This window comes from Apodemus sylvaticus, chromosome 1 (assembly GCF_947179515.1).
Source record: "Apodemus sylvaticus chromosome 1, mApoSyl1.1, whole genome shotgun sequence".
NCBI lineage: Eukaryota > Metazoa > Chordata > Mammalia > Rodentia > Muridae > Apodemus > Apodemus sylvaticus.
In genome coordinates, this window is record NC_067472.1 from 76,439,398 (window position 1) to 76,463,223 (window position 23,826).

The window sequence follows — 23,826 nt, forward strand, 5'->3', positions numbered from 1 at the left end:
AGTCACACCAATCATGAGGTGTCCTAATGGTGACAATAAGAAATGCAGGACAGAGCACTGATAGGTTTCTCACTGCATAAGGCAGCTCCCTTCAAACTAACACTATCTTGTCACAAGTCAGGGAAACAACTCAGAAGAAAGCAACTTGATCAAAACCCAGAGCTGCACTGGACATCCTGTCTGCCAAGAAGAGCAAATGATAATGTTTTAAGGAGCATCTGAGGCAAGAGGTAGTAACAGCTTCTGCCCAAAAGGCTGTCAGGCCCAGATCGCTGTAGCCACACATCTACAAGGCAGAGAGCCAGGGATATCCTGTGAGAAAGCCAGCTTTTTGGTGGAGGAGGAGAGAACTCACATCTAATAGAAACATTTCTTTAAGGTGTGGCCACTAATCTGAAGTCTATAGTCCGACAGCAAGAGGTATTCACATGAGAGAGCTACTTCCTGCCCATGTTCAATTGTGCCATCAGATGCTAACCTGCGCTATGGTCCTCAGTCAATTATTTGAGAAGCCAGGATTAAGATTTTTTATTTTAGAAATGGTCTCATTTCCTAGTGATCTTAAAATTTAAAGTCCTTTAAAACTCCACTTGCACTAGCAGCAAGTCTTTAGGGGAAGACACCTCAAGAAATCTAAAGATAAGGAAATAGTGCAGTTAGTGAGGGGCTTGCCATGCCGTGCAATCATGAGAAGCTGAGTTAGGATGCCTAGAAACATATTCTAGAAAAAAAAAGAAAACTGGGCATGGTGATACACATCCTGAAAGCCAGACCAACGAGGCCAAGACAGCCGAATCCCTGAAGCTTGTGGGTCAAACCAGCCCAGCCCACTCGGGGAGCTTCAGATTCAGGGAAAGAACCCAATCTCAAAGCATAAGGTGGAGGATAACCAAGAAAAATAGTCCATATCAACCTTTAGCCTCCACACACACACACAGCACATATACCTACTGTGAATATACACACCCATGTATATGTACACACACAATACACACATGCACAAGAAAGCAACACAGCATCAAAGACCGAGGACGGGAATGAACCTACCTGTAATGAATAGATGGAGAACCTATCGGAGCTGAGCACCACCTTAAATACTACTCCAGATCCCTCAGAGTGTTACAGCTTTGAAACCCTTAACAACAATGGTATAATGACTTAGTGCCGCAGGAACCCTTCCAGCTGGCACCTATACGCACTTTAACTGTGACTTGAGAAACACACAAGACTGGAAGGAAGCACACTTGCATCCTGACTGTCGCCCAGAGTCATACCTTCTTCTATCCCCATGACCTCACCATAGGCACCTAAGAGGCATTATGAAGCAGTGGGGGAATGGCTCTCAGGCCGACATTTTTACACTCTTGGTGTTGGATCTGGCTCTGTTTAAGTATTTCCTAGCCTGCTGAAAACAGCTGTCATCAATTTGGTAACATAACATGTACTCGTTCCCTTATAGCTCAGGAAACCAGATTCTTAATCCAAAGCTATCATCAGGACCATACTTCCTCTAGGTTCTGCAGAAGGGCCAGCTCTGGTAGATCCACATGCTCCCTGGCTGTGGTGGCATCACTCTGTCCCACTGTGTCCTCAGGAAGCCTTCTCCTCACCACCACCTCCAACCCCCTCTGCCTGTCTCCTATGAGAATGTCTGTCACTGGATTTCAGAATACCCTGAATCCAGGAGTTTATCTTAATATTCTTAACTTGAGGAGCTTTTGACTGTTCATTTTCCTTTTGGTAATTAAACTCTAAGGGAAAGCAGAAGAATGCATATAGAATGGTTACTACAGTAAAATATTTAACATATCCATTTTCTTTTGTAATCACTATATGTGTGTATGGATATATATATATATATATATATATATATATGTCTCTAGATAGATAGATAGATAGATAGATATCAGGGCTTATAAATAAATATGACTTTTAAATAAAGGGTTGTAGTTAATAATACTGTAATAAATATTAGAAATTTTCCAGGACAATTTCTCTCTCTCTCTCTCTCTCTCTCTCTCTCTCTCTGTGTGTGTGTGTGTGTGTGTGTGTGTGTGTGTGTGTGTGTGTGAAGTAACTGTACTGGCAAATTTCTAATATTTATTAAAGTACTAGTAACTACAATCCTTTTTTAAAAGGTCATATTTATAAGCCTGGATTTGTTTAGGGGGAAGGGGTACAGTATTCCACTCACTATAATCTTCATAGCTATAGAGAGAAGAAAATGAGGCATCTATTTAACTGACATGGAATATGAATACTCTATAATATTAAATCTTGTAAAGGGAGGAAACACCATCACTCCAGAGGCTGCTAGCTTCAGGTGAATAACCAACCCTGTCTGATCCTCTCTGTTCTGTGTAAGAAGAGATTCTTCTCCACCTGAGACGCTATAGTGCTGCAACAATTGGTGATAATGATCCCCTTAAAGTGCCTGCTGCTCCCATAATTCATTGACAGACCCAAGTTTCTAGTGTCTCTGGGCAAAATTTCCATTCAAAGAAGCTTTAAGATGTTTCTCAACTCAGCCACTAACCAGTAAGGTGCATCTTTGTCACAGGATTCAGAAAAAAAAATCCTATTAAGATAAGAGGCTTGCCAAAAGTAAATGATTAGACCTTTGTAGAACCAAGGACTTTCCAGTTTGACAGGAGTCTTTCCTGTTCCAAGCAGTCACCTGCAGCCATAGTCTGTCTCCAATTATCCTAAGAGTCATAACACCACAGACAGCCTGCTGCACCTGTGGACTGCCCAGGGCTGTATTTTGCCTTGTTTAATCTCTGGATTCCTAGGGCCGGTGCCTGGTGTCTGAGTCACCCCGCTAGAGTGAATGGAGACACCAGCTCTGGTAATAAATAATAACAGGAAGAGCTACTGGTGACAAGTGCATAGTCCAAGTGCCTTATTATCCTTGTGGGATTAAATAAAACAATGAACTTCCACATTCTGGTTCTGAAGGATGCTCCAGAAACGTTAGTAATTACGATCGCTGACTTTAATCCTCACTTCTACTGAGAATGGAGGCATTCCCTTTTCCATTAACACAGTTGGACCTGAGGCTCGGAAAGGTGACATTCAAAAGCCAAGGCATGACAGAGCCAGGATGTGTCACAATTCAGAGATCTGTGGGGTTTCTTTCTTTCTTTTTTCTTTGCCTTTGTTTTTTTCAGCTCTGCTATTCTGCTGCTGGTTCAGACAGCCTTTGTGCAAAGCTGATCTAGGCTTTAGCATCTATAGTGAAACAATTTATGGAGGTTCATGTGCATGCATACATATTTTCATATGCTTTATCTACATGCACATGTGTTATATATTTGGTCATACATTTAATACCTTAATTAAAAAAATTCTAGATACAATGCTGAAATGAACACTGGTTGTCAAGGAGCTCAGTAAATCCCCTTTGTGCTGTCAAATTCTTATGTCATAACTTCTAAGAGTGAAATGTCTCATGCTACACTCTTCCAGGCACACAAAAGCAACATATACAGCACTGTGTAAGATCTGGAACCTTGGCTACAGGCTTTCATGACCAAGGAACACTGTGTTTCTAAATCATACATCCCACAGTGAAGAAAACTACACTGTGCTAACATTCAAGCACAAAAACCATCCTCTCCATTTAAACACCCCCAAGAAAGCGAGCAGGAGGACCACAGTGTCTTCTCCTTGGACTTACAGGAAGAATGGATGCTGGGGAAGCTTTTGCGGCCCTCCGACACCAGGTCAGGGTCACCTGTGCAGCGCATCTCTGAATTCATCACCCCATCTGGAAAGCAGCGGTAAAAGAAATCGGGGCGAGGTCTACAAAAGACACCATGGACATTTTCAATATACAACACTGCCATCACAATGAGCCCCAAACTGATCCCTCCTCCCCACAGATCACACCCCCCTGCAGGCCCCTTCTGCCATCACCCACAGGAGTCCCCTGAGAGCCCTTCAGACACAGTTGCTCATTGGAGCTAGGTTTGTAGCTTTAGGGAGATCTTAACCATCCCCAGCCACATTTCTCTATCTGTAAAAGGGAGAAATCAACCCCTGGCCAAAGATGAGTTCTTGAACATTAGGTAGTGGAATGCACCTAAGCATCGTATCATCAGAATCAAGAGGACTTCCTGTCTTGATCTACTGCTTGGCCAATCTAGACCCTGCCCCCAGGTTCTGAGAAGCTAGGCCACAACATCCCTACTTGCCAAATTCTGTATTTCCTCAAGTAGCAGCCCTCAACCTGGCTGGAAAACTTGACAACACAGTCACACAGTGTGAGGAGTTCGGTGACCCAGGCTGGTGGATCTGGTTTAAAGCAGGAGGGGGACAGACATCTTTAGAGGAAAGAAGAGTGTCCCTGAAGCCAGGCCCTCCAGACCATCCACAGCTAATATTAACTTAGCCTTGGGTGTACATGCAGGGGGGGGCACTCTATATCCACCATGCATATAGTGCCTATGGGAATCCTTACAGCAGGGTCAGAGTGCTGAAGGAGATAGTACTCCCCCAAGGTCATCCATGATCCATAAGTGGCAAACACAAGCTGTGAGTCACAGAATTGAATCCTGCGCCTGCCACCTCACCACAGACTGAATGTTCTACTTGAGTGAGGATTGTATTGCAGAAATAACCCAGCCCACCACTCCATGGACTCTACTCCAATACTGCTGTGTGCAGGCTGGGGTGAGGCTTGCCAATGCTGTAAGCATACCTCCTTTTTACAGCGCATACAGAGTCATAGTGGCCACATGCAGACTCAAACAGTGATCTGCCTAGCTTTGGGATCTCAGGAAGGGGCCTCTGTGACCTATCAGAGCTGCTCTTGTTCTGTCTTCCTCAGACCCAGCCAGTGTCTCCTAATGTGGTTTCCACCTACTCAACCAGAACCTCAAGGGGTGAGGCTTGAGGATCAGCACTTTATCTGGGCCCCAAGTGTGTGCTAAGCATGGAGATCTGGAGGGACATCCCAGTTCAGGGTGTTTTGTTAGCCGAGGCTGACTCTCCTAGAGCCACCAGAGGAGAAGGAAAACCCAATGGAGATTCAAGATTATTTGTTTTTTGTTTTTTTGCTTTTTTTTTCAGAAGCAGTAAGGGAAGTATGTCACAAAGCCAGATCTGAAATGTCAACCCACACATCTCATCCCAAAGAGAACAATACATAAGTGATCTGATTAATTTGCTAAAGGCCAAAACTGATAGGTGACTAATAAGTCTGGCAAGGGCCTGGGATAACAACGCATGGCTCTGGAGATGCCAGCAGCAGGTTCTGGCAAAAAGAAAATGTGGCCATCCAGCCAACGGGCACACTCTCTTACACGGGAACTCCTCTCTAAAGTAATGAGTTCATAATTTAAAGGAGAGAAAAGATCTGTACTGAAGGACAAAGATCCCAGAAGAGCAACAATTTAAAGGAAAATCAGACACACTAGAATCCATCTTCCTGGTGTCCTCTGGTCTTGCTGCCATACAGATGAACTCTGTGGTATAAGCCATCATGTGCTTCTTAGAACTTACCTTCCCACTATTAATTTAATAGTGTTTGTGCAGACTCCATTCAAAGCAAGAGCCAAGGACACTGCTATAAAAACAAAACCGACAGAAAAAGAGAAAACCAGTTGGTTCTCAAATTTAAAAATCATCATCATTGTAACCACCATTACCATAATCATTATCACCACCATTACCACCATCATCATCATCATCACCACCATCAACATATCACCATGATCACCACCATCAGCACCACCATCACCACCATCATCATCACCATTTTCACCCATCACCATTGCAAACCATCACCATCATTATCACCATCAACCATCACTTTTATTACTGTCACAATTATCATTATCATCATCATCATCATCACCACCACCACCGCCATCACCATCATCTGTAATTAGACTTAGTTTATGACCACAGAGTTGTTAAATGATACTTTAGAAACATAAAGGGAAGCCTTATTGCTAGGGGAAAAATATAATTGGAGCAGGACTATGGAGGTTGCCTGATAAAATGCCACATTCCTACAACAAGAAATTTATCTTTCATTCTTAGCCAGAATTTTGAGCCTCACGGACAAACCTATCTATCATTTTCTAGCCTGATATAAACAGATTTAATACAACAGCATATAGAATTTCTTTTACTGGTAGTGAAACATATAACTTTTTTATTTCTTCCTGGCAACCTCCTCAGACATAATTCAAATCAGAGCAGCTGCCAGAATCTTTCTGAAGAGTTGGACAGCCTTGCCAGGCCTCTGCCTCACCGCTGACCCATCACCTGCCAACAGCTGTCCATCACTGTTTCTAAGACAGTGGAGAGTCCAGGAGGTGACTTTTGTAATCTAGACTAGCCAGAACTTCTGGAATACATTGTTTTAAAATATACAGCCTAGGGACCTCCAAGCATCCTAGAAACCTGCCAGAGAGGGGGCAGACTGAACCAAAGGGGCAGCAACATGAATTGCCACCCTTCCCCTACAAAAACCTCGACCCTCTCATAGAGTTTGTTAAGGGGACTTAAGAGGCATAGTCATCACTGTCAATGTGACGAGGGTCAAATGTCTTATGTAAGCAACAGAAGTCCTAGGAGGCTCTCTTTGGCTTTGCTGAGTAGTCAGAGATGTGAGGTACCATTGCTCTTTGGAAAATATTAACTGCTTGATGCCAGCAGAGATTTATGTAAGACAGAGCAGTGGAGGGGCGTTTTCGGGAAGGCTCTTCCTTGAATGAATCATTAGCACTAAGTGAGATGGATGAGATGCTCTATGCACAGAAAGCATGGCGCTCACAGTCACCGGGGCACAGGCTACTGGGCTGAAGACAGAGCCACCTGCTTTTAGCAAGTTGTAAGAAACAGAAAGAAGGGGGAAGGCTGGGGTAGACACTTACAAAAAGGGAAACTAAACATCTGAGTGGGGATGGGAAATTCTTGTCTGTATATAAATATAGTGGAAAAGAAGGAGTAGATCCCTGTTGGAGAGCTGAGCATGAGTCGGTCCCACAGCACTGCCAGGAAAATGTCCAATGTGCAGGCGGGGCGTAGACAGGCTCTGAGTGCAGAGAACACGGGAAGATCTGGTGAGGACAGTCTACACACGGAATTTCCCTGCCTGAAGTGTCAGCTTCCTTTTCTTCCATAAGCTCAGAGCAGATGTGAGGCCTCTTCTGCAGAACTGAGAACTTCCCTAGGTTATCTGGGATGACTTCTCTCTGAGTCCTGACAACAAACTGTGAGAGAGCACAGAAATGACAGTGGTTGTCCTCCTAGCTAAGTTTGGCCCTGCCATGTTTTCTAAGGGAGTTCCACTCAGCCTTACACTGGGAGCACGGCCTCAGTGCAGACAAGCCATCTGTGAGCATCCCTGGCTGCTCTCTCATTATCCCAAAGAAACTTGTAGGAACTTCATCTACTGCTCCATTGACCCACAGCACAATACAGCTCACACACACTCAGAGCTGAGTGGGCTTATCACGGCACAGTAAACTCTTTCCAAATATTTGAAGTGAGTGAGCTAGAAAACCTGATGTGCTGGCTGGTTTGTGTGTCAACTTGACACAAGCTGGAGTTGTCACAGAGAAAGGAACCTCTCCCTTGAGGAAATGCGTCCATTAGATCCAGGTGTAAGGCATTTTCTCGATTAGTGATTAGGGGTGGGAGGGGCCCTTGTGGGTGGTGCCATCCCTGGGCTGATAGTCCAGGGTTCTATAAGAAAGCGAGCTGAGCAAGCCAGGAAAACCAAGCCAGCAAGCAGTATTCCTCCATGGCTTCTGCATCCACTCCTGCCTCCAAGTTCCTACCCTGGGTGAATTCCTTTCCTGACTTCCTTTCATTATGAACAGCAATGTGGAAGTGTAAGCTGAAGAAAGCCTTTCCTCCCTAACTTGCTTCTTGGTCGTGATGTTTTGTACAGGATTTGAAACCCTGACCTAGACACCAGACAACTAGCAAACATACTGCATGATCCAAATGCCTGAAAGAGACAGAGAAGGACCAAAAGCAAGAGGGATGACATTTGGAAGTGTGAGAATCTCTTCGGCATTCTGGAAGTACGTGTGACTGATTAATTTTTATCTGAATAATACAGTGGACAGGGTACTTAAGGAGAAGACCTCAAAATGACTGGGTACAGATGAAGGGGCCTCTCATGAGGCATCTACTCCAACCTTCCATATTCTTTAGAAAGATGCTCAGTGGCTGGGTATGCAGGAGAAGGCATGGCTGCAGACAAGAGCGCCTGCTGGTTAACAAGAGTACCATGGGTCTAACTCATGTGGTATTTTACAGAATCTGACAGGACCATTTTGACTGATGGATCAGAAACGCAAACAAGACTGAGAAAGAAATTCAAAGTGTCATGTCCTACAGGTTGACTTGCTAGGGGCTGGCACTGAAGTACTGTAGGATATGGGCATGCCAGAGGATTTGAGAGCTTTTGCTGTTTGGGGGGGTTTTTGTTTGTTTGTTTGTTTGTTTGTTGTTGTTGCTTTGTTTTTGTAGTTTTAGGCAGTCCAATACTCTGGTCTTTCCATAACAGAGCTCCTGGCTATTCTACAGCCTGAATGCCTACAAGCTAGATGTTACAAGGACTGCCATCCTTGTCTGTATGGAGCAGAGGGGAACACTTGGACTCAGGTATAAATATGTGCATATGTTAAATCTTCTAAAGACCCTCAAGCACAGAATAGACATGACGACTAAATCTCATCCCCTAAGAGAGTTCTGAATTTCAGGCCTGATTAGAAATCATCTAGTTCTCTGACCTTGGTGTTTGAAGTCCCCCTCCTGTCACCAAGCCTCACTGAAAGCATGGGTTGTTTGCAACCCCTGTGCACACTGCTGGCGTTCCGTCATTTTCCAGACAGGAACTCATTGATTTTGGCAAACAGACCAGCCAATAATTCCTTTTTAGTTACTGTATAGGAGGCAGATATGGTGCTCAATTTTGAAGCATCACCCCGAGGGAGATTTAACCAAGAACAAAAATGTCTAGAGCAGGTAACCAGGCATGCCTGGAGACATCCCAGGAGCACAGCAGTAAATTATAGCCACACACATGACACACCATTCTTACTCACTACTGTCATTTGTCTTTGAACTCTATGTGAGAAAGCAACCAGAGTATAAAGTGAGGTGAAGGGATTGCCAAGCCAACAGAGAGGGGGCCCAGTAGGATGTTGTGAGGACCACCATAATATCCATCCAAATACCACCCTGCCACTAAAGCTGGGTTTGGGAAGGCACCGATGCTCCCAACCCCCATGAAAACTCTTAAGACTTTGTCATCACAACCCATGTGATGGCCATGTGACCAAACTCAGTCTACAGGTTAGCAGCCCGGAGAACACACCTGAACAGAGAAACCAAGGCTAGGCAGAAGAGGAGACAGGAAGTGGAGGAGTGGGGGGGGGGTAATGGCATATTTCAGACAGAGTTGGTCATGAGCTCCTGACATTCCAGCTATCCCCATTGTGGGCCCCATGGGGCACTGCTATGCTGTCCCCTCCTTTTCCTGGAGTTGATGAGATTGCTTATTTTAGTTCTGTCTTTAAACACATTATTTACTTGAGCTACTTTGAAAGGGAAACTTAATATTATTCTTTTTTAACTAGACAGATCTAACTAGAGCCTGGTTACATAAAACCAGCACGTCATCCTTTAGACACACTCTGTCTAGTTCAAATGCCCTCACTAAGAAATGAGAGGAGTATCCTGTATGTTTCTATCACTAAAGTCCAGCAACTAACGAACAGCTATCAAACGCATCCCTCAAGGAGGAACCTCAGGTTCCAGACTTCCACCCAGAGGATGGCAAGTCCATGGACTATGCTAAACCCAAGCTTGAGGACTTAGGGATGAAGGTCTAGAAAACTTATTTAAAGTATACAAAATCAATCCAATTTAGTTTTCCAGGGTATTAAAAAGCTGGGCATTTAGACACAGGTTAAATTACCTTGGCTGCTAAAACAGCCCAGTAGGATCGACACTCTCTGTGTGTATGTGTGTGTGTGTGTGTGTGTGTGTGTGTGTGTGTGTGTGTGTGTGTGTGTGATAGAGAGAGAGAGAGAGAGAGAGAGAGAGAGAGAGACTCCCCATGTAGCCCTGCCTGGAATTCCTCATGTAGACCATGTAGACCTTGATTTGCACAAACCTACCTGATTCTTCCCAAGCAGTGCAGGGATTACAGGTATGAGTCATCATTCCTGGACTGTGAGGAGGCAGTTTGGACAGGGAAGTGACTAAAATATATAGGTCTTTTACTGGGCCCCTTCTGAGAATCCCCGACTGTGAACGCCATTTCCTGCAAGTTGGCTTAACTCCTTTAAGTTTATCTCTTTTCCACAGTTTGATTTTGACCGAAAGAAAAAAATCAGTTGGGTGTAAATGAGATTTTTTTTCAAATGTGATTATCTAATTAAGATCATCCCCAGCCCCTAAAGCAAGAACTGTGAATACTCTACCTAAGAAGGCTTCCTTAATTTCAGTCTTGTCTGTCCGCCGGATAATTTTCACCACACAAATAACAGCCAAGGGTGTGAGGAAAGAAATTGCCTGAAAGAAACAACGAATAATCCCTCATGAGGACACTGATTTGCTTCAGACGTGCAATCCATAATTAGTCCTGGTTAACTTTAGCTCACTAGTGAAGTGTCCTTACTGAACTGACCTTAAACAAAGAAGGGCAATTTGTCAATGTGGAGCGAAAACACAGACTGGGAAACAGGAGGTCTGATTGCAGATTCTAATTGATTTGTAATTGCTAGGAGCCACATTTAAAGTGGGAGCTTTGAAGAGAGTAAAGAATAGTGTATAATTATGATAGTTCATCAGCGTCAGCAACACTCTGAAGTTCTTCTTCCACCCCTCCTCCCCATGTGTGTGTGTGTGTGTGTGTGTGTGTGTGTGTGTGTGTGTGTGTGTCTTAGAAGAATGTTGTAGGCTCCTTAGCAACATGAGAAGGTGGGCCTTCCTAATGAAGGCCAACCAACTCAATCTCTTTTGGAGTTCTTCTGTTGAATATCCATTTTTTCCTTCAAGTTAGAAGCAAAAGCCCCTTTATACAAATTCTTCCTTCCAGCTTCACCTGGAAGTCAAACCTCTAGCTAGACATGTTTGTAAAGAAGTTTCTAGATTGGGTTAATTCAGGTAGGAAGACCCAACCTATCTGTGGCTGGTACTATTCCCTGGGTAGGATCCCAGAAAATGACAAAGAGAAAGAGGCAGGACCGCCCCCTCCCTCCATCCCTCCTTCCTGACTCAGATGCAGCAAGATCAGCCACCTTCCATTTCTACCGACATGACTCCCCACAACCATGATGGACCGTATCCCCTCCAACTGTAAGGGGACTGTAAACCCATTTTCCCTTAAGTTGCTTCTTGTCAGGCATTTGGTTGTAGCAACAAAGAAAGTAGCCAAGGCACCATCTGCCCCTTTCCTTTGCAAAATACTCATGGAATAAAACTGGTGGGGTCTACATGCAGCCAGACTCACCACAAAGCACTCTACAAGGCACAAAGCACTCTATGAGGAATATATAAGGCTCATGATGGCTCTGACATGACTCGCTCTGTTCAGGGATAGGGCTGGGAACAGACAGCTTATGAGTTACAAGGCAAGTTTTCTTGGGCCAGTTTTCTGTCTCCAATATGGAGCCTCTAACCTAGCTTTCAAAAATTAATAAGTCGGTTTTAATTACTGCTGCCACCAAGAGGAAAGGCATTGACTTAACTCTTCATGTGAAACATTTCAGGATAACAATGTCTGGAAAGATTGAACATTGCACAAGCCAGTTAGTGAAGAGAAAAGGGTTGGTAACTATGTGCCATTTATGTCCTACTCAGGAATTCTTTAACTGCACTCACCTTGGTGTGGCCAAGTTATGGGTGGAAATTGTGAAGATAACCATGACCTTTCAAAACAGACTCTTCATTTTAGTCTAATTATTTTGGGTACTCCTCTTTGGTCTCTGCCTTCAGATGGTTTACAAGATACCACAAGGCCTTCCTTCTTATTTGTCATTATGCCTTTGTGACCATGAACGATAGTAACTGGTTTAGGGTTGTCCCCTTATCGGCTATGGCTCTAAGTGACATGGGTTATTTGAAAATTAACTGATCCAGTCATTTGGCAGGCAACTGCTCATACCTGAACACCTGTGGGGCTTGCTGACATGCTAATGACATATTGAATGACTGGTCTGGGGACTGAGGATTTTTTTAAAAAACAAACAAACAAACGAACGAACAAACAAACAAATAAAAAAATGAAGGATCTCAAAAAGTCCCGAAGCTGGTGATTGAGAAACACATCTCCACACTCAGATCCTGAAAACCATTGTCTAGGGTACCACTTTCTCATAGCCTAAACCACAGTTAAGGCTCAAGAATCCATTTCATCTCCAAATGCAAACATCAAGTTCCCCGGCCTTGTTGTTTCCCACTCTTTAAAGCCCTATGTATAGTTCATGCCACAAGCTTCTGAGGAGGACAGGGCAACTCATTAACCAGCGACCTTTAAGGACACCACCATCAAATCAAGCTTTAATAAAATAGCAGAACAAAAGAAAATATTAAGAGTCATCCTTAATCAACATGCTCTCATATGTGTAAGCAGAAATAAAACTCCAAGTTAAATACGAGTTCGAAAGACTTCCCTATGAGGCCCCAAAGGCTGCTGAAGGGGATTTTAGAGCAGAATGCTTTGGCCGGAAGAGGGGATAGAGCATCAAGTCAGAAGCATGTAGGCTCAAGGCCATGAATCTGAGCTAGGGTAGTTACTGGGAGCCTGGTGGCAAAGGGCTTCCTTTAACCATTGTTCCCGGGCACGATCTCTTGTCCTCAGGTCTCTCTCCCCTGTGCCTCTGCCAAGACAAGCCTTCATTGCACCCACTCTGCAACCTTCCTGAGTAGATGCAATGTAGGATCATTTTATGACACTATGAAATTTCCACCTAGGAACTGCTTACTGAGCCAGCACTAAGCACCCTAGAGGAGGGGCACAGTTTCTGCACCTCAAGAGCTCCTCCAGAAAAAGGCCACAGCCTGAGAGAGCACCCAGCTCCATCTCCAAACAGAAGTGTTTGCAGACAACTGAAGACTGTGATCTCTCCTATATCCTAGCAACACTGGGGGCACTAGTCTCATGCCTTTGTCCTGGCCAGGTATGGTGGTTTAGTTAAAATGTCCTACAACAGCAGTTCTAAACCTGTGGGTTGTGACCATCAGAGAACACATTTCCAATGGTCTTAGGAACGGAGACATTGCTCAGGGACAAAATTACAATTATTAAGTCACAATAAAAATAGTCAGGGTTCCTAAGACCATTGAAAATACATGTTTTCCAGTGGTTATGGCCCACAGGTTGAGAACCACTGGCACAGGTAGTTTTAGGCATTTGCCCCCAGTCAGTGACAATATCTAGGAGGGTTTCAGAGGTGTGCATGTCACTGAGACCTTTCAGGTTTCAAAAGCTGCACATTGTTCCCAGCTCCTTCTCCTTCCCTCCTGCTTGTGGCTTCAGAGGCAAGCTCTCAGCCTGCTGCTCTGGTCCCCCTGCCTGCTGCCATGCTTCCCTCATCCCTACTGTGACAGTGGTAGATTTTTATCTCTCTGGAACTATAAGCCCAACTAAATCCTTCTATATGTTGCCTTATTTGTGGTATTTGTCACAGCAACCTAAAAAGCCACAAATACAGCCTGGATCTGCAACATCGTCGGGGGCCTTAGAGCCCAGTGAAGGTCAGAGACAGTGATGGTATTTACATCACCATCACCCCCTTGTCTCTTACCTGGTGTCTCACCAGACCCCAAATGAATGTAACAGGCACTCAAACTACACCAGCAGAGTCCCAGGATCTCACATGGGATTCAAGTGTGTTCCACACAAATCTACTGATCGGAGTAAAGAGGGCCGGGGAGAGGAATAAGGTTGGTAACAAAAGAACAGAAGCTTCCAGGCACCTTGGCCCCGCAATGTGTGACCACTGTGCCCACCAGTGAAGCCCACATAAGAAAATCCCTCAGTATCCTGGTTCTACTCCACCTAGAAATGGGGTCTGCCTCAGCACTGCTGCAAAGCACTGGACTGTCCCAGCTGTGTCTAGGGGAGGGCACGGCTTGCAACAGCCTATCTGTAGATGGAACATGAGCATAGCAGGAAACTTTTAGGAGAGGCAAACCTAGAGCATTCCAATGTCAGGGTTCTCACTGGGGAGGCGGTCACCAAGGCTCACTTATGTCGCAACACAGGGGGCGAAGTGCCTACAGCTCTGGCACCTCACATGAAGGTGGGCGACGGAGAGATTTTAAAGAGGACTCCAGCACACAGACACCCAAAAAAGGCCCCACTTTGTGTAAACAATGGCAACCTGTCACCACAGAAAAGGCCGTCAAAGACTTAAAAGGAGACTACAAATTAAACTGTCTATCACCAGCTAAGTTTGTCTCTCCTTCCATCCTCTCCCCGAACTGACTAGTTCTTATCTTCCTTAAAAGCATCCCAGAATAGGAAACCCTCCTAGCAAATCATCCCAGTGACAGGAAGATTCTGAGAGATAAAATCAGGTGTGCTCTGGGCAGAACCAGAAGAGACAAAGGGAATTGAGTCTTGGGTGGATATTTCCTTGAGAGGCAAGGGGAAATTTTTGCAGAGCTCTTTTCAGTTTCCTAGTTAAGTTTAAATTGCTCTTCAATGGTTTTCCAGCAAGGCTGAACTTGCCAGGTGATATTTGTCTGTGCCTCCACAAGAATAGAAGCCACATCGATTCAGGTCTGCATCCCTACAGCCTAGCCCTGGGTTTGGCTCATGGAAAATGCTTCATGCCTGCTGGGTAGTGAGTGATAATCATCATCATCATCATCATCATCATCACCATCATCACCATCATCATCATCATCATCATCAATCTGAAGGCATCCACCATCTGGTTCCACTCCTGCCTCCTCTGCCCCCCTTAGCCTATGTATACCCTCAAATAAACTCTGACTCAATGGGCCTCCAGGGCATTATTCTCCCACTTTAGAGCTTTAATGTCTGCATTCTCTGCGTGTGACATGCTGGCACCATCTCTCCAGCTCGCCTCAGTCTAAAAGGGGCCACACAGCATACCAACTTCTCCTGAGAGGGTCTGGTCTAGCTTTAAACAGTTGTAAGACCTTGGGAACATTGATATTTTTCATCCTGAACTTATTGAGTTGAAGAACCATGTCGCTGTGAGAGATTCTGAGAAGCATTAACGGAGATGCTGCTTGCTATGTGACGAGCACAGGCACTGTCCTCAAGAAGCGATGGTAGCTCTGGCTGTTCACAGTGATGGTAATGATGAGTGTGGGTAATGGAGGATGGTGATAGTGACTGTGGTGATTCAAATAAGAATGCGCCCATAGACTCATGAGTATGAATGCTTGGCCCACAGGAAATGGCACTATTAGGGGGTGTAGGTACTCTAACCCTTGTTAGAGTAGGCGTGGCCTTGTTAGAGGAAGTGTGTCACTGTGGAGGTGGGCTTTGAGATATCATATATGTTGAAGTCTGGCCAGTGTGGCGCACAGTCTCCCGCTGCCTGTGGATAAAGTTGCAGAACTCTCAGCTCCTTCAGCACTGTGTCTGCTTGCATGCCTCCATGCTTTCTGCCATGTTGATAGTGGAACAAATGTCTGAAACTGTAAGTCAGCTCCAAGTAAATGTTTTCCTTCATAAGAGTTGCCTTGGTCATGGTGTCTTTTCACAGCAGTAAAACTCTAAAACAATGACAAAGGTGACAAAGCCCCATAGAAGTGTACCTGAATCTCCTCTCTGACCTTTCCAGATCCTGTTTTATATCAGAGTATATATGCAGGGTCCCTGAGGATATGTTCCATGCCTGACCTGACTTCCTAGTCTCCACAGCCTTTATGGTCTCCCCTAGCTACAGCATATTCTTTGGAAGTATGTCCTGAATGTACAGCAGGACATTAACCGGTGGTACATCGAGCAGCATCCATAACCAGCTGACATGGCTACATCAAGAGCAGGTGTTAGCCATGCTCTGATAATCCTGCACACTCAGCAAGAGATGGTGACCTCCTTTGAATAACAGCACAGTCTCTGGCAAGGGGCTGGCTGCTTGGGAATGATGGGGAAATGCTAAGTCAAGTCTCTGTACTTCTGAAAAGAATCCTTGGTCATCAAGAACATAGATTCATTGTGGCATTGGACAGTCTACCATGCCCACACCCATCGCCTGCACTGAAGGAGCCACAGACAGGTTAAGTGTGAGTTGGGGCTTTGATGAGAATGTCATCACCATTGATTCTCCTTTGACCACACTTGATTCAATCCCCAAACCTTTGCTCTATTATTGTTTCTGGTTACATTTGACCAAGGGGTTGTGATACACATGAGCACATATGCATGTGTTCTCACATGCTCATGACTCATGACTCCGGGCCACTACTTACTGGATAAGGAAGCACCTGAATCAGTGCTAGCTCCTTAAGAAAACATTTCAGTTGGGAAGTGAGAAAATTCACCTTCAGATGAAAACATTCCAACCTACGTAAAAGGCTAAGATTTTACATTTGGAAGAAGAAAATGTAGGCTGGTGAGGTGGAAAAGCCAATAGAGGCACTCTGTGCCACCCTCTACTACCTCAGCTCCATCACTGGAATCCACACAGAACAAGGAAAAGAAGAAACCAAAGCTCCCATGCTGTTTTCTGACTGTGGCAAGCACAGCATGGCATATTTGTATGTGTGCATCTATACGCATATGCACACGCACACACACACACACACACACACACACACATACAATAAACAAATGAGTAGAATTTGAGCTTCCAAGGGGGACTGGCCTAGATTAGATATCATTGAGACTATTTGGGCCACACAACCTTCTCCTAGGAACACTGGGAAAGCTTTTGAGGATGAAAAGCTGACAAAGGATAGCTCATATTAAACTCTTAATAAAGTCTAGGAGAACAAATCTAATTATGGGATGATGAAGTATTTTCTACCTTTGAGTTTGGGGTATTTTAAATGGTGCTTCTGCTCTCCTGTTGCTCTTGTGGACTGCACTGAATTTGTAGCTGAATGCATGTGCTTCATCAACCACTATTAACAACGTAAAAGGTTGGACTTGTTTCATTTTAGGATTCGAGAGTAAGCAAGTGCATGGAGCCAGATATACTCCTAGTCTCCAAAAATCATGCTACTGGATGACCTTTCTGCATCTCATCCCAGTCACTTGCAGTATGCAAATTGTTTCAGCCCCCTTGTGTCTGTAGCTAGAACATTTGTGGTGTCTGCATTTAATCTTCAGAACAATCCATTGTTCATAAATCTAGGCCAGGGCCGCAAGCTCCTCTTGGTGTCCTGTATGAGCATTCATCTCCAAATTGCGTCTTATAGCACATGAAATGCAAAGCCCTGGGAAGAATGGGTCTGAGTGATAAACAGATGTTTCCCCCTAATTGTGCTGTGAAGTCATTAGCCACATACTGGTTCGTTCATATCTAGGATTTATTGAGTTAGAATAGAATTGGAAATGAATCTTATTGTAATACATGAGTATTTGTTATGCCCTACTGCCAACCGACCTTAATATTTCACTTTCGCTAAGATTTACAGAAACCTATTTTCTTTTTCCAAGCTGAAAAGTAATTATGAAAGTAACTGTAATAACACCTCACTGTCCACGAAGGGTAGCAGCCATTTTCACAACACCTGAATATCCACGCAGCCATTTTCCTTTGCAGATATGAATATCTTTCCAACCATCACTACTTAAAACACTCTCCTCTGTTAAATAATGACATTGTTTTCAAATAGTCCCATGCGTATCGTGAATGCTCTGGAACAATCACCGTAGTACCCAGAAACACAGACATAGTGATGGGTCAAAAGGAATCACCTTCCATCCACTAGGCAGCCCCTCTGAAAGTTCTCTTATTGGTCCCAGTGAAGGGGGAACATCTGATTGTTTCCTCTGCGACACAACAGCTTACTGGCAATGCTTCAAGAGTAACAACATCCTCAAGGAGTTCCTGATTCTCTGGAACATCCAGGGAAGTCTCAAGAAGGAGAGCTGAGCTCCACAGTTGGTTACCCAGACCAGACATTGTCACTCACTAACTGTGTGGTATCAGGAAAATTCTCTCATATCGCTGAGATGCACTTCTGACCCTACAAGCAGTGGATAGTAATGACTCCTTCCTCTCTGACATAGTCTGGGACCATATGAAGTAGTCTTTCATATGCACTGGCATACAAGGAGGGAAAGATAAAAGTCTGTCATTGCTGAGGAGAGGTAAGAAAAAGAAGGAAAAGTAACCCCACTCTATCTGTCGCTTGATTGGGTGTTTTCTCATTTGTTCTAGGGAAGAGACACAGATAACACCTAGTGGTTAATGTGCGGGTGGGCTTTTTTGTTTGTTTGTATATGTCTGAATGTTTGGTGTACAGCTGTATATTTCTGTTGGCATGTGTGTGGGCACATGTATGTAGCATGTATAGAGGTCACTAGTTAAAATAGAATGCCTTCTTCAGTGTGCCACCCTACATATTGTGGCAAGGTCTCACACTTAAACTTAGAGCCTAGTGATTTGGCTAGTCTAGCTAGCATGCTTGCTGAGACCCACCTTCTATGTGCTGGGATTATAGGTTGGTTAGCATTTGCGCTCAGCATTTATATGGGTCCAGGAGATCTGATCGCCAGTCCTCATACTTGGGTGGCAAGCATTTTATCTAATGAGCCTGTCCTCAGCCTGCCCGAGGGTCACGATCACAAGTAAGTAGTCTGTATTGCCCAAGTTGGAAAATCTCAGCCTTATACTGACAGGAGAAGGAATGGAGAATTCTAGTCACTAGCTTCCAGTCTGTCTTTACTTCACTGTCATTATGTAGAAACATTCAGAGGCAAGTAAGTTGCCTCTGCTTCCAAAGTGTTGGGCAATCACAGTCTCTCAAGTGAACTATCAGTGCCCGTTATGACCTGGAAGCGAGTCTCAATTGGATGGGCTACCATCCTCTTTATTTAAAGCTGCTTGCTGTCTTCAACCTAGAACAGCAAAGGTCAAAGGCCATTTGGTGTGTAGGTGGGATAGTGGACACATTAGCCACCAAATCATGGTACTTACAAACATGAGGCGGGTAGGTATGTTGTCTGACTGCACCAAAGGATTTTTATAGAGCCAGATCTCTTCCGGCTGGATGACTCTCTGGAATGGATCCAAAAACTCTGTAAAACTGAAACAAAACAGAGAAAAGGACATGACAGCTGAGCACTCAGGGGCCGTGGAAAAGGCTACCCAGGGGAAGCCATAGCTTGCAAGTCCCCAGAAGGATCTTCCTGACTTCTGGGTACGGAAGAAACAGGGAGCCTCTGGTGATGATACTCATCCAGTTCCAACCAGAGAAAGACAAAACAACACTGAGACTCTAGCGTCCTGTCACCTGTGGCAGCAAGGACTCATTCCCTGGCTAAGGAGAGAGCCAGGAAACACCTTTACAAAGACGCTAAGAACTCAGGCTCCTAATGTGAGCTGAAAGCTCACGAACCACCCAGTGGCTCACATGGGGCCAGGGCTAGGCTGTGAGCACAGTGTCTGAGAACAAAGGTCTGAGACAGGAGTGGAGATTTAGCAGGTTCCCTCAACCTAACAAGGGGACAGGAAATGTCCTGTCCTCCCTCCCATTACCCAGATGAGGTCATATTGCTGCCACTCCCTCCACTAGTGGGCAGAGGAAGGATGAGAAGGTGAGGTAATGGGATGTTTTGAGTCTGCTAATGGGCGCGCTCTAGGCATCTTCCCTCTTCATCTTTTTACCCTCTGAGAACTATTCCTGCCATGGTAATCCAGCACACTCTCCAGCCTGAGATACCTCTTTTTGGGCAACCAAAAGCAATCCTTAAATGAAAAGCAGTGGGGGTTGGGAGACAGGCAATATTATGAATTTATGATATCAGACTTCAGCTAACAGCCTTTGCCCAGCATCTCCAGCCCCACCTCCATCCAAATCTCATCCAGAACAGTTTCAAGCATGAATGTCTGGGACCCAGAACATCAAGAGGCTCCAGTCTTCCACTGTCTGGCTGAGAAATTTTGATCCCGAGTCAAGAGGATCTAGTAACTTTGGTCTTCTCATAGCCACCCCTGTTTTAGTCCTGGATCCAGAAATTCTCCTTTTCTTCGGCAAAAAAGAGACAGTCATTCAAGAGCCAGGTCCTAGCAGAATCGGTGACCTTGCAACCTCACTATGTAGCCTAAACTTAGGTGTCATCTGACCTGGACCTGACTGCACGTTCATGAACATTTTCAGCAGTCATCATACAAGGACCATGAGCTGAGAGCCTCCTAGGATGGCTGGCCTGCTAGAAGGCCCTGATACTGCCCAAGTTAACACACACTCTGAGCAGTTTCAAGGTTATACCATCAAACAGACCAGCGTCTACTGTGCATCTATAAGTACCCATAATCCTCCATGTCTGTTTCTACATGCCTTCCTGGCCTTCCTTCTATTCTCTATCCTCTGCACCCTCACTTCTAATTGTGGGTAAGGTTTTAAATGCTAAGAATCTGTGTACTTAGGAATTCCAAAAAATAGAAGTGTCTTTGACAGCTCTGCTTAGCCCTCTGACCACTGCATCTCCACCTGAAATGAAAGAGTCACCTGGAAAATATTTTCCAATGTAGTAACTGTCATAGAGACCAGCCAAGACCTCACCAACGTGAGCCCAGGATGTGTCTGTTGCAGAATGGGATCCCAAGTGCATCAAGAACCTGGTCTGCAAAACTCCTGTGTCCCGACTACTTTCTCCAAAGCAAGGATATGGTGAGCACTTCCTTGGGCATTAGAAAACTGTTCCCTGGCCCAGTCCTCCCATGAAGCCACTCTATGCCACTTAGGAAAGCACTGCCCTTTGTGAGGCTGCTTTGTACACATCAGCAATGGGGTAGCTTAGAACTATCAAAGGCCACAGATGGAGATGGATGAGAATCTTCTGGAGACTTGTTAGATGTATAAATAGTACAGATAGGGCCTGGGGATGTGGATTTTAAACCACTCTCCAGGTCCCCTGCTCCAGCTCTAACCCCAGTAATCCATTAAGGGTCCTGCACTCTTGACTTCAAGAAACTTGATGACTTAATTTTCTTGATTGACAATCCTGGAGTTTTAATTGTGCCCTGGTTATGTGGTGCACAGAACGAGCTTTCTTTAATATCTCTGGTCCTCTGTTTCCTTGTCTGTGAATTGAGCATATCTTACAGGGATGGAATGGAAATTACATTGAAAGAACACATATGGGGCATGGGGACGAAACTCCGTGGGTAGGCACTTGCCTGGCATGCACGAGGCCCCGGTTCCCAGTCCCGGTGCTATGGAAATGCTGTGTGATTGTACACACCTAAAGTCCCAGCTTTTGGAGAGTGGAAGCAGGAGGATGAGTTCAAGCAAGTCTGGGCTCTGTATGAGAAAGGAAAAGAGAAAGAAAAGGGGGAATGGAGGGAAAAGGAAGTCGAAGCGGGGAGAGAAATAAAAGTATGGGAGAGGAAGGGAGGGAAGAGGAGGGGAGGGAAGAGGAGGGGAGGGAAGGGGAAGGGAAGGGAAGAGGAGGATTTTGAAATATATAGATCACCCAACTAAACATGGGCAGAAAACTAGTATTTTTTTCCTATTTACCACTATACTCCAGTCTCCAGTGTATGTTTCCCCCAGTTTTTTGTATATTCTTTAACTGCATTGCAGCCTGATACCTGCCTCCAGGTGTTTTAAAAGAATTTTAGATGAAATGCAATGCAATAAAGTTTGTCTAAAAGATGTTTTAACACCACACAGGGTGTTTGTGATAGCTAAACCTTCAAGAATATTCTGATCACCATGACTCTACCATAAATCAACCTAAAATTTTTGCTTTTGCTCATGAGTTTGTGGCTCAGGAAATTCTGTGGGTCTGACTGAAGAGTTCTTGCTTAGACACTCTCCTTGGATAATTTAGAACATCGGCTGAGACTGTAGTTAACTGAATGCCGCACTAGGCATTATCAAGATGGCTACCTGCTGGCAGCCTAACTGGAGCTGAACTGGAGAACTGACACATTCCTGCCAACTCCTGGGTACTGAGATGAGAACTGACACATTCCCGCCAACCCCTGGGTACTGAGATGAGAACTGACACATTCCCGCCAATCCCTGGGTACTGAGAATTTCATCCTACATCCCGAGAGAAGCAGACCAAGTAGATAGCTTCTCCTGAGAGTCACATAATGCCATCTTCATACTCTGGCTGTTCATGTCTCCCAAGGGCCCATGTGTTTGAACACTTGGTTTCTAGGAGGTGCTGCTGTTTTGGAAGGCTATGGAAACTTTAGGAAGTAGAACCTAGCTGGAGGAAATGGGTCATTTGACATTTATAGGCCCACCCTGTTTCCTGTGCTCAGTTTCCTAATCGGACCAAATGTAAGTGAGCAGCCTTAGCTATCACATCAAAGAGATGCTTCTCTCTTCCCTGCCATGGTGGATTGTGTCCTCCAGCCATGAACCAGAAAGACCCTTCATGCCTTAAGGTCCTTTTGGTCAGGTATTCCGTTACAATGAGAAAACTAATGCTACAGGTGAGTCTTAAAGTCTTCTTCAAGAAAGGAAACAGATGCCTTCCATTGACAGGTATGGTAAGTCTTAACTACAAAAAAGCAGAAGGCGCAGAATATGGCTTTGGCTACCACTGAAGCACCATCTGCCATCCACAGGGTGGCACTAACTGTAATGTTATACAGCCCACTGCCAGAGACCCCAGAATCTTGACTCCCAATTCTTCCCCACAAAGCAGGCCATGGGGCCAGGACACTTAGACATCACTGAACAATTTCTTCCTACTGTCTCTGTGTCCTTAAATTCTCACTGTGTGTCTCTGTCTGTCTTTGTATAAGTGCCTGTCTCTTTTGGTCTGTCGTTCTCTCTCTCTCTCTCTCTCTCTCTCTCTCTCTCTCTCTCTCTCTCTCTCTCTCTCTCTCTCTCTCTCTCTCTCTCTCTCTCTCCTGCTCTGGTGGTGTTAATGTATACATACATGTGTGTTAGTGGAGGCCAGAGGTCAACTAACCTCAGATGTTGTTCCTCATATGTTGTCCCCTTGTTTTTTGACATGAGGTCTCTCAATGAGACTTGGAATGCCCACTAGGCTACGCTGCCTGCAGCAAACTCTGGGGATTCACCTGTTCTGCTTCTCTAGCACTGGGATTACACATGTATGTCCCTGTGCCCTTCCTTTTTAAAAGGATGCTGGGCTTGAACACATGTCCTCATATGTTCATGTCAAACACTTTACTCAACTCATGTCCCCAGTCTAAAGGTTTTTCTTCCTAAAGGTCAGGTGCAATTTTTCTAAAATGCTGCCAAATACTGAAACTTTCAAATAATCCTTCACTCTACCCTGAGTAGCTGTAGCAAAAAACCCACATCTATCAGGCAAATCATATCCCCTGGGACCAATAGTACTAAGAAAGATAGATGTCCCTTCTCCAGCCACTGGCGTCTGCCTCAGAGAATCCAGACAGCAAGGCAGCTGCTCAGAGGACCCAGGGCTTATAAAAGCAAATGGGGTCAGAAGAGGGCATGCAGAGGATAGAAGGCACTGGAGACAACAGAGCTTCCAAGGATGGGCACACTGAGCCCTGGATGCACCCTTGGAAGTAGGCTGCAAAGCAAGAAGTAGAAACTCTGGTTCTTTTCTGGGCCTGGGGAGATCATTCTGTCAGGAAGGTGCTTACTGCACAACCATGGAGACCAGAGTTTGATCTCAGTATCCTACATAAAAAAGCAAGGCACCGGAACGAGCATCCATAATCACGCCAC

At 44.9% G+C, this 23,826-nt stretch overlaps 1 protein-coding gene across 1 annotated transcript in view; it reads right to left on the reverse strand.

Moving 5' to 3' along the window:
* The window catches only part of Plpp4 (phospholipid phosphatase 4), a 133,719-nt gene that overhangs the window by 60,687 nt on the left and 49,206 nt on the right, over positions 1-23,826 (reverse strand). The window contains exons 2-5 of the mRNA XM_052174599.1: positions 19,113-19,221; positions 10,458-10,548; positions 5,506-5,569; positions 3,680-3,804 (exon numbers count right to left, since the gene is read on the reverse strand). Coding sequence (XP_052030559.1) covers positions 3,680-3,804; positions 5,506-5,569; positions 10,458-10,548; positions 19,113-19,221 — 389 coding nt within the window. The remainder of the gene's footprint in view (positions 1-3,679; positions 3,805-5,505; positions 5,570-10,457; positions 10,549-19,112; positions 19,222-23,826) is intronic.